General features: G+C 30.2%; 1 protein-coding gene across 8 annotated transcripts in view; it reads right to left on the reverse strand.

Annotated features, from left to right (window-relative positions):
- The window catches only part of DENND1B (DENN domain containing 1B), a 272,297-nt gene that overhangs the window by 96,208 nt on the left and 163,626 nt on the right, over window positions 1-12,463 (reverse strand). For all 8 annotated transcript variants that reach the window (XM_032288625.1, XM_032288622.1, XM_032288621.1 and 5 more), the window contains 2 exons: window positions 7,973-8,018; window positions 2,828-2,929 (listed from right to left, as the gene is read on the reverse strand). In XM_032288625.1, the coding sequence (XP_032144516.1) occupies window positions 2,828-2,929; window positions 7,973-8,018 (148 nt within the window). The remainder of the gene's footprint in view (window positions 1-2,827; window positions 2,930-7,972; window positions 8,019-12,463) is intronic.

A 12,463-nucleotide genomic window follows, 5' to 3' on the forward strand; every position in this document is an offset into this window, starting at 1 on the left:
GTCAAACTCACTCCCCAAAAAATATTTGTTTTTTTCTTTTAATGATCCAAATCTATAGTGAAATGATGAAATCGAAAAACAAGTGTTCTTGTCAGAAGACAGGAAAAGAGGTTTTCCCCCCTCCCTTAACGAAAACAAAGGAATCCTGAAAGCTTTGCCCTGATTTATTTTTCCAATTTTAAATACCTTAAGAGTACCGGAACTGCTACTGGCATGGTAGTATTTCTAACAGTCAATAAATCTAAAATATTATGTGTGAATATTGGAATGAAGCCATTAAGAAGATTACAGCATGCAACACAGCAGAGGGTCCACAGGAAAAAAGAACTAGTAATTCAGGACAACTGTGACCACTGACCTTTGAACAGCCAAGACCACTGGTCAATCTGACACAATAATAGACTACACATGCATAGAAAGTCAGCTAGCCTGTACGCATAATTTAAATGCTTTAGTAAATGATTTTAAAAGGCCCCCCCATTTAAATCTCAGTTAACCTATTAAATAATCAAACAATACTAATAGTAACATTTTTCAGGTTTCAAGTATATTTTATCAATTTAACTTACACACAAAAAATTTTAGTAAGATCATTTGTGATTTTAACACATCTCATTTAAAACATTTACAACTGTCCTGTCTAGTGGAGGCAGGGTAGCTTCTAAAAAATATGATGCTTCATCCTATTTTCCCCAAAATTGTAAGAGATAATTTTATAAAATTGATGAAATAGCTAAATTCATTAGAAATGGGTTCTAAAAATCACCTAAAATAGTTTTTGAAAATTATTATAACTCTAAACATTTCATACTTTCAGTAAATGGTCCGAACTCCACCTCAGAGCTGTTTTTTTTGTCCATTCTTTAAATTTCTCTGTAAGTCCGTGTCCTTTAATTTCAAACATATATTTCATCAATCTACACCACCTTTCAGTGTAACTTTTTATCTGTATTTTTAAATATTTCAGTTACATTTATATTGTTGTTTGTGAGTAAATAACAAGATGGTCCCTTCTGTCATTCGATATATTTAGACCTTTACATGTGTGAATATTATTTAACTTCTCCATATATTTAAATAAATGTTTTAATCATCAAACTGATTCTACTAGGAAAGTAGTACTTTTCAATTTAAAAAAGAATCACCCATCAAAAAATAAAATTTCACAGATTATTTTTCTCAATAATCATCTATGATTGAAGCTGCCTATAAAAATTTTAATATCATGTACAGAAAAGCTGAATTTATTTCTCTTTTTGTTCTTCTTTCTCTTTTTAACAAACAATCTTTCTCCTTAGGGCATTAAGAGTGGGAAGTACATGCACATAAGGAAAGCATTCTTAAAAGTTGGGATTCTATTTTCATAATTATTTCTCTATTCAGTGAATAATACTTTGATTGATTTTTAAATGAAATTCGTGATTTTGTTTTTGCAAAAATTTTACAATGAGGTAATCTAGTTACAATGAGCTGAAAAGATGTAATTGTTCACCTGACCTAGGTTTAGATTTGTACATTCATAGCATAAGTTTTACTACAGTGAGATAAAGTAGTTCAATTTTAACATGCCTCAAGTTCAGCAAGTATTTTAGGTTATTACGGGCATAAATAATCTGCTTTTGATTTTAAAATCATATTTTTCCTATCATTAGACAGAATGACAATCAAGGCTGGTATTATTGTATTTTTGAGTTTAGGATTTTTATATTCACTTTCTCAAACTCCTTAATAACGGATTTCAAAGTAGTTCAATATTACAGAAAAATATACTCTGAAGGTATTTTTATTCCCAATTTTTAATATCCATATAAAGGATAAATGCTTTTTTTAAAAGGAAGTTATTTTAACTTAGAACTATGTTATAAAAATATTTTTAAGTAGCCATTAAAATATATACAGAGACAGTACTAGTTTGCATTTTTGTCCTGTACTAAGGAATATGAAGGCCAAAAATAATGCACTTTTGGAGACTATTTAACGTGACATACAGAATATGTCCCATTATAAGCTGCAGACACACGCACACACATACAACCCTCCGCAAGATCAAAGACCAGGAGAGAACTGGCACTTAATTTATCAGCCTTTACAGACAAAAGACAGTTTTCATCATTTCAAAAGGATCAGATGTCTTTTATGACAAACTGGGTTTGCAGTTTAATTTACAAATAGAATTCTAAGTAAGCAGTCTTTGCTCTGCCAAAGCAAATGACAAACAGTGTAGGTTTTCATTCTTGTGGCCCTCAGCAGGATAGAAAAGATTAAAATAAAACTGAAATAATTTAGAGAAAACAAATAAATGTTTCAGAAAGTTGAGGAAGATCAAAGCCAGAATTTTCTGACCCCAACTGTACAAGCATTTCTTATTATATTGACCAGTAACATCAGATCATTAATTAAAAGGAAAAGCGCTGGCAGGTGGCAGGGAAGCAAAAGCCGATAATTGGCCCCCTTCTTCTTCTTGCCTTCAAAAACTCTCTCATTCTTTTGCAAGACATGCCACTAGGCAGACAGAAATGCCTACTTTGTAATATAATGATTAAGATGAGATGAAGAGACTTACGTTTAAAGAAACTCTGCCTAATGAATGCATCTAGCTTTTTAATTATGATCCTACTTTTACAATAAGGAATATGATATTCCATTCAAAATCTCAACTGCTAAAAGGTGAAAATATTAAATATAGAATCTACATTTATTCCTCTCACACCCCATGCAAATACCCAACCCTTTTATTTCAGATGTTAAAAGTGCAAAAAATAACTTAGTAATTCAGAGGTCCAGGAGAAAACATATATGTTCACCACCAAATATCCTACATACTTACCACATCACTTGGTAGGTTGTTCAAGTCACTAAACGGTGATTCTAATGTATTTGTATCAACATTTAACATAACCACATCTTCCAATGATTTATTTTTCACTCTCTGTTAAAAAAAAAAACATACACACACATAATTATGAGTAAAAATCTTAGTACATTTACTTTACAAAATTATGATGAGCTTGGAAACAGAAAATATTATCTTAATGCATTAGGCTTGGGAAAAGAAAAATCCTATATTATAAAAGGATACAAACAACTTTGCCTTCTGAGAAAGTGTGACTACAACCCATTCAAAAAGGTTTAGTAAAAATGCTTAAAATTGAATATTTGTTCATCTTATATTAAACATAAGTATGACAAAATTTATTATAAATTAGGCACAATTAAACTGCAAACAAACTATATTCTTTAAAATGTATCTGTTAAATTTCAGTCCCATGATACAAGAATTTGTGGCCAGCTCTATACCTATTTTTAGCATAAATCATATTGCAGGGATAACATAAACCAATAACTATGACTACAACATTAAACTATAATTTAAATTTTTTATCTACATGCCATATCAATAGGTATATGTTGATGAGGAGGACTGAAAGCTTAATAAGAGAAAATAAAAAGATAGTAATATGGAATTTGTTAGTAATATTTCTCACATGAATTTCAATAGAAGGTATCAAATTTAATAGCCTATCAGACTATCTTGACTTGTCAGATTTGTTTGAAAGTTTAATCAAAATAGTCAAATTATCTTAATATGTCTACAAATAATAGTAAATAAGAATTTTATCATATTTTTCATCTTTAAAGAAAATACTTATGGTTCATTTTTCCTACTTAAACTAATAGGCATACCTAAACAATTCATATAATTTTGCTAGTCTTATTTAAATTATAACAAATAGTATTATTCCTTAGTGATAAGTGTTCATTAATGAAATATATTCATGAACTCTCAATTCCATGATTGTATAAGTCAACTAGCAATAGGTTAATAATTAATTTTAGTGTAGTATTTTTTAAGTGATGATCTACAATAAGTCATTTTTGAAAATTATCACTTCAAACCTGATTATTACCATATATTTCAAATTGGCCAAATGGATTATTTTAGTTGGTCATAATTAAAATTTATCTGATCCATTTACAGTTTCGAATCTCTGCATATTAGAATGTTAAACTTGCTAAGGCATCATGTCTACAGTGAGGACATATGATTCTAGAAATCTGTCTTGTTTATTATTAAGTAAGACTTAAAAGATAGCCACTTCTAAGATATTAGCAGAGAATTGCTTATAGTAATACTATTGATACTACTGTAGAAATATTTACAAATACACTCATTTCCTTTTCTTTTCACATGTATACATATATATAAAAAGCTTTACGTATATAAACGTGTAGTTACCTGTAAAATAACTACAATAACCTACTTTATAAGCAAAAACATAAATTATATTAATCACATTTGTATAAACAAAAGTCATAATTTTGATTTTCATCTTCAACTTTAAGTTGTCATTTTATGAAAGAAACTGTAAAGATAATCCAATAAACCTGATATATTTGTTAAGGGGTAAAATGAATTAGTCTATAAATAATTTAAGATAAAGCTATGTGCCCCCAAAATGTTTTGTGAGGACATTATCACTAAACTCAGAACAAGGAAATTGGTACTACTATGGCATGTACACTTTTTCCAAAATTGCTCTTAGTTTTAAAAATCTGGTCATTGCTGAATATTGAATTTTATTCAAGGGACCACTCAAAAAAATAGAAAAATATTTTCATTTCAAATTAATAAACTGAGAGCCCCCAAAGTGAAAACAATTCTATTAATACATTAGCAAAAAAGGAAAAAATAGAGTGTAACAATCGTTTTTAATTTGGATTAGTATCAACATATTAACTATTTTTTTCTCTCCTAATTAGACTTCAGCTATTTTTTTTCTAAATAGGCATGGAAATCATATACATAAAATGGTACCTCTTTCTCTGTTTCACTGTCATATATCTCATAAAGTTATGAGATACAAAATTAAGAAAAGACAAAAAAGAATGTCTTTTTTCTTCAAAAATAAGAAAATAATACTAGACACAGACTGAATGCTTATTAAGAACAACCATAAGGTGGTGAAGTTAGTTGTTTCTCACATCCTCTATATTTAATTTTTCCATACAATGTGGCTACAAATGTACTTAGGCACACTAATACAAAGAAATGACATAGTGGCAGCAATCACATGATCTTATAAAACTGGATCAACACTTTATTTAGAATCCATTGTATATTAAAACAAATAAGTTAATCCTCACATTTGTAGGCTCCACTAATTTATTCCTAATGAACTGCAATTTATTCCTAAGGCCTTAGTCTGCCTTGAGTTCATCCCCAAAGTCTACTTTTTAGGGAGAACAAAATGTCTTTTGCCTTTATTTTAGAAGAAAATTTGTATTTTAAAAAGATTCTGGCCATCCTTTACCTATAATTCCATTAAAACAATTGAAAGAAAGATGTCAAGAGATATTAATTTCATGTCTTAGAATAACTATGTTTAGAAGTCGTTATATTACGTTGGTGTAAAATTAATTGCGGTTTTTGCCATGGGAAAAAAAATAGCAAAAACTGCAATTAATTTTGCACCAACCTAATAAAACAATAAAATGTGTTACAGCTGTCTTGACCATGAGAGAGGGAATAAAAAAATATTTTAATTATTCCTTGAGAAAAAACTGGTTGTAATAACTGCCAAGCAGACTGCAAAAATTTATTCAGTTCAGTCTTACATATTAAATATATAAACAGCTGTATCAGTATTTTAATTATGAGATCATTTTGGTGAAACTAAAAGAGAGAAGATAGAAATTTTAGTGAAAAAATCTGCCTAATCGTGACAAAACAAGAATGAAATTTGCAGGATTTACATCATCTTGTAATAGATTAACAAGAAAGTTGCTGAATGGTATCCAATTGTTTTAAAAGAATTCCCGAAGTCCCCAGTATAGCTCCTTATTCACTACTTTTTTTTTTCCAGACAGAGTCTCGCTCTGCCACCCAGGCTGTAGTGCAGTGGTGAGATCTCAGCTGACTACAACCTCCGTCTCCTGGGTTCAAGCAATTCTCCTGCCTCAACCTCCTGAGTAGCTGATATTACAGGCATGTGCCACCACGCCCAGCTAATTTTTGCATTTTTAGTATAGACTAGATTTCACCATATTGGTCAGGCTGCTTTCAAACTCCTGACCTTGTGGTCCGCCCACCTCGGCCTCCCAAGTGCTGGGATTACAGGTGTGAGCCACTACGCCCGGCCTCTCTCATTCACTATTAAACCAATTAAAATAATGCTATTAAGACACTTAGATAAGTCCAGAGTATAAAAAAATACAGAGATTTCGACCAGTCTAATCATGGCTTCAAATATTCTCATTTAACAAAAAGAGCCAATTTAAAGTTAGAATGGATTATTCTCTAAGGCAACACTTTTTAAGGCGCAAATAATTCTTAAATTTGCTACTTAAGAACAGTGTTGGTTTTTTCTATAGGTATCCAAGAATACCTGATAAATTTAATTGAATGTTTAAAATATAAACCCTTTTATACAGTATTTTGGAAAAGCTGAATCATTTGCTTTAAAAGTTGATGTAGAATTATCATGCAAAAAAAAAAAAAAAAAAAACTATAACATCAACAGGTAACCAACAACTTTAAATGTTTTTCTTCTCTATAAATAAATAATTATAAAAATTATGTATCCTATTAGATTCATTAGGAAGAGACAAGTATACACTAATATAAAAATCAAATTTGATGACACTTTTTAGAAAAGAATCCAACCAAGGTTAGATTTTAAATAAAGTCAAATTACTGATAAATAAAATGCCAGGCATATATTCTACAATCTAAAAACAAATTAAGTATCTATTCATTCATGTTTTATTTTATATAATTTATCCTTTCACTGGAAGTATCTTGGCATGTAAGAACAAGTTTTCTAAAAATGAATAAAAAATAAGGAGTCATAAAGTTATCCAACTCAGACTTCAATATTACAAACAAACTTACTAAAGATATTCATTTAAATTTTTTTTGTTTTTGGTGAAACAAAATACAAAATGTTGCCCTGGCATTTTATGATGAGAAAAAAAGGGCAAAGCTAGAGGACATGCCGGATTCCATAACCTGGGCCTCTTAAAGGGGCATTACTCTCTCTCAATGATTCTCAGGAGTTTTAAAATATATCAACAGACTCATCTTTGATCAAAGCAAGGACTGATGGAGTGTATACCGTGATGGCAACTAAGAGGAAAACCAAAGCTAACTCATTTAGGTTACTCAGTAGAAACTGCATTAAAGTACAATCTGTACAACCAGCAAAAAAAAAAAGAAACTTATCTGAATAAAATTGAAATCATCCAGCATAATTATAGCATTCAATTGACTCAAGTCTTTGTTTTAATTGGACACTTTTGCTTATTTTGTTAGATGCTAATGCTATAAGAAGACCTTCCTGGAAATCTCACTGATTTCAAGTTCAAGGTGTTTATAGTTCAAGGTCTTTCAGTACAGGAATAAGTGACAAAAATTATTTTAAAATGATGTAGTAATGGTGGAAAAAAATTACTAAATTTTATATACCCCAACAGAACTGAAAATTAAAACTTAAGGCTATATTCTAAATTTCATGATTGGTATATTAAAGCCACATTTTAAAATATATATATTGATAAGTAGGAACATAATGAAGTCTGCAAAATAAAAAATTGTACTTCATGACTCATAAGTATATAAATTTTGACTTTCAAAATATAGGTCTGAAAAAGAGATATAAATGATCACAAGTTGCCATTTTAAAAAAAGGCAGTTGATCAAGGACTGAAGTTTTAGTATTTAAAACTTACCATATGGTTTCTACCAAATAGAAACTACTTTTATGGAATTCATGCTACTGATAATGGCCATTTAGTATATTAATTTAAATGAAATTATTTCAATGTTGTCTTTTTCAAAATGATATACATACTGTATATATGAAACTAGCCACTTCTTTGTCATATTCCATTGATACTCCTTCAAAACAAAACTGTTTTAACTATTATTTTATGAGTTAATTTTATCACTATCTCATGTCTGAAAGATACTCACCTCTATGAGGCTGGAGTGTATTCCAATCAGGTATGGCATTGGGGCACTAAATTAAAAATATATATATGCATAGATTCATATAGTTCATTAAAACTGAAACAACAGTGTAATTCAAAATGATTAAAAATTAAATGTATTAAATGCTCAGTTCCAGCATAACACATTATAGATATTCAAAATTACTCAATATAAAAAGCTCAAATTTAATCTTAGAGTCCATTAATATATTTAAAATTAAGGTTGCTTTTTATAAAAATAATAAAATCATTTATAATTTAATCAAGAGTTATAATGCCTAAAAAGTTCGTTCATTTCTTTTAAACTTAAAAAGAATATCAAGTCTAGGCCATAGTCTGAATTGAATCTTTTCCATATACCTCATAGCAAATATATCCTAAATAATCATCAAATTTATTTACATTCCTTTAGCACATCTTTTTCTCTATTCAATTAAATTCTTCTTTCTATGATATTGTTAATATATATCTTCATTGATTCATATCTCCTATGTCACCAAATATTTGGGTCAGTCTGCAAATATTTATTAAGACTTAACTGTTTGTCAGGCACTGTTCTGGAACTGGATGTACACAAGTAAACAATTTCCTCACTACTGTGCTATCTTTCCCCTCATGTACATTGTGTTTTACTTATTTAATTTTATAAATTCAGATTTATCCAACTTTCACTTTCATTAATAATTTTAATAAAATTAAAAATACTCAAGAGAATAATCTCGAATTAATTAATTCAACACATGACATTTGTAGCACAGCAGGTGCCAGGCCTTAGGGTAGAAACTTGGGAACAATAATAGACTACATAAACAGAATATATTCCCTATGGATTTTATACTCTTGCAAAAAATATTAATACTTTTAATTATGTATAAAAATAAAATTTTAATACATAAAATAAGAATTGCTGTTATTTCAGAAACACCTCATGAAATACGAGAAGAAAATTAATTCAACTTGACATTTCAAACCTAAAATATTATCTAACAGAAAAACACGAGAATTGACAGGTATCTATGAAGGTAACAGCAGATATGTGAATAAATATTTTAAAATAAAACATTTTTGGCAATTCTTTTATAGACATCTTTGTGCTCTATTATCACACACCTTTTCTGTTAATGCAAACAGATAATCCTCTTTCTCAAAGGATTTGCATAATTTTCTAGACATCATTGTCATTAGAACAGAGCTGTCCAAATTTCTGTGTTCACTTTGCTACTGAGAACCAGCAATAGATTACATAGGCACCCTGACAGACCCAGAGATTACAAAGTAACCTTAAAAAGTTCCAGATTTATTTAAAGATAGCTAATCACTAATCTATATATCCAGAATTTACAAACTAAGTGTTAAAGTTCTTATTTTACTAGTCATTAGCCTGTACATTCTAGTTCATTACTTATTTTTTGTAATAGATTCTAATTCCCAGTTGTCTTTGCCCTTTGTAGCTTTGCCCCTTCCTATTTTTTTATTTTTTAATTAGAATGCAAGAGACCATATGGAATTGATCTGATATTCTGGATATTTCACTTGGCTGAAAGTTGAGAACTATTTATAGGCCTTGATATCCTTAAGACCTAACAGATTTTCTACCTTCAAAAGGAAACAGAAGGAACGAATGTGTACTGTTCCACTACTTCCCTAGTTCAGGATCTTACCCCTGGAATTCCTTCTGGGACTCCAGAAAAGAAGACATAAAATGCATATCACTAACAAATCTAGGTCCACGACCAGGTTTTGATAACTTTAACAAAATCAAGTTAGGCAACTCCCATGATCTTAAATATGTCAAACCCTGCCCATATCCAAAATAGCATAAAATTATTGAAGTCACCGTGTAAACTTCCAATTCACCTCACGTTAGGTTATCCTACTCACAAGATTTAAAATACAGAAAAGCCCATGCTCTCTGAAATTTCAAAGCACATTTTAGTAAAAGAGTTTTAAAATAGTTAAGCCCTCTAAAAACAATAATTACTAAGTCCATTTTACAAATGTTGGTGGGATAAATGGGTAAGTCAGAGTTTCATAAAATCAGAAGCAGTCTGCTAAATAATCTACCAAATACTAGCAAATACATCTAGGAAACCATTTTTTAAATTTTATGAAAGATATTACTTCTCTTTAGAAGTATAAAAAACACATTTATAAAAATTGTTAAGCTGGCATGAAAATATCAATTAAAAAGTTTGTATGCAAAATTTAATCATATAGTAACTTGAAACTTTTAAAATGGGATCACTGGCTATCTCCACATGTTCTCTTGTTACCAATTTCTCACAAAATCTGAAACATACAGATGTTAGAACTGTAACCATTATTAATCTAGGGACCAATTTCCTAAAATAATTACGCTTTGCAGAATATAGAGTGAATAGTTGTTTCTTCCTCACAAAAACTGGATTGTGTACATCCTACTATGAAATCAGCAAAATCTCATGAAAAGTAACTTTGCAACCCTAGTTTAAATTTCCTAATTAGATTAGAGCATTAACAATTCAAGAATTCAAGAAGAGATTCTTGGCAACATAGATGTTTTGTCCTCTATGTGCAAAATTGTCCTATATCCTTTCTGTCAATGAAGTTATTTTGCAAAGATGGAATACAGATGTCTCCATTATGATTGCTGCCTCTTTTTAGCAGCAATTCATCTGTACTTAAGAATAGCTTTTTTTTTTCTTTTCAGGTTTTCTTAAAAAGAGACCATTTATGATATAAACTATAACAGCAGCCTATTGGGGGTAGTCTAAAGAATATAATTTACCGTTTTTTTTTTTTTTTTTTTTTTTAAAAACCCTATCTCTTAGAAGCTAAATCTGCTCCTTTCATAAAAAAGTCATACAGCCTAAACAGTGACTCAACCATTCCCTGAACAAATAATAGATAATTATAATTTCACTAGTCCGAGAGTCATACTACCTGCTATGTGTTTATGGACTCAGATAGGTTAACAGTGCTTGCAACATCAGAGACTCGCCACATCAAAGTCCTCTTACATTGGCTGATTAGGGGAAAATGTAGATGGTGTCATTACCTCTCAGGGGCCTTCCCTAACCTACAAGGGAGTGTAGGCTACTTCTTCCTATGTGTTGCCATCCATGGTCTTTTGTATGCCTATGCTGTAATACTTATAGTATTGCAGTATTACACTGTGCTATGTGTGTGTGCATATATAAGTATGTGTGTATTTCTTACTCTCTCTGAATCCTGCAAGGGCAGAAACTAAGTCTCATTCATTACACTGCATACTCACAGCTTGTCAAATATTAATAGATGGTCATTAAACGTTTAATGAATAAAGGAATGGATGAATGAATCAACAAAGTAGCAATGCTTTATTGGTGGACCAAGATGCAATATTCATCCATGGTCACAAGATGGCATTATGGCTCTCCACAGTCCAATCCACAGCAGAGCTACCAGTTGCAAAAACAGAAATACTTCATGGAGGTAGGTTTACCTCAGGATTCAGAAAGTTCCAATCATGTCAAAGAGCTAGCAAGTATCTTTTCTTATCAAATCTTCATGATACTATTTTTGAACTGGAATATAAAAATTATTTAATCAAATACTATGAGATTGAAGGAATGATCTTGTAATTTTTTTCCCTTTTACACGTAGATCGGTATGATTTTAACCTTGAGGATGGAAATGGAAGAAAACCATTTACCCTAGGAAACAGCTTAGTTTACCAAGAGAGCCAGAGATTTAGATGGCTATTCTTTAAGAAATAATTATACTACTCAGTTCCTATGATGGAAGCTGAGCCTACGTTTGTGACCCTAAGATTCAGGAAGTTTCAGATAACTTCTTGTTTGAATATCACTGATTTACTCTTTGAACCAGGGAGGTTTTTGGCATGGAAGCTGTTATAAGAACTTAACCCAAAGGCTATTTCAGACATTGGAAATTAGAAAGAAAATTCCAGGGACTGAAATAAGAAACAAGCTTCCTTCATTGAACTTGATGGGAGGGGTAGAAACTATCAGAAAAGCTCTCGAAAAAATTAGTACAGAACTGCCTGTGTCACAGAATAGTTCCTAAGTAACATTTTAAGAAGTCTTAAATGTATAATTCATTACAGATCATTGAGCTTAATTAAAGGTGTTTTACCTTTTAAGAGGTTATTTTAACAGGAAAATTAAGATGGTACTAATATATATAAAATGTAATTCTAAAGATATATTATGTAAAACCATACATATTTCCAAATACTGCTATAAAATATATTTTTAAATAAAGTTTAATTACTCAACAGTATATACAAAGATCTACTGCATATGTCAACACAAATAAATGAGATATCCTCCCTTTAAGGAATGCTAAAATATTATAGGTATGTTGGTCAAAGAAAAACTCTAAAATGAATGACAGAGGGCCTATTTACAGATTTAGCTTTATTCTTAGACTTGTGTGTGTGACACTTAATAATATAAACTATATTCCTATAGTTTCCTGACAAACTGTTTCT

This window comes from Sapajus apella, unplaced genomic scaffold, assembly GCF_009761245.1.
Source record: "Sapajus apella isolate SASKATOON/1434 unplaced genomic scaffold, GSC_monkey_1.0 scaffold22, whole genome shotgun sequence".
Taxonomy (NCBI): Eukaryota; Metazoa; Chordata; class Mammalia; order Primates; family Cebidae; genus Sapajus; species Sapajus apella.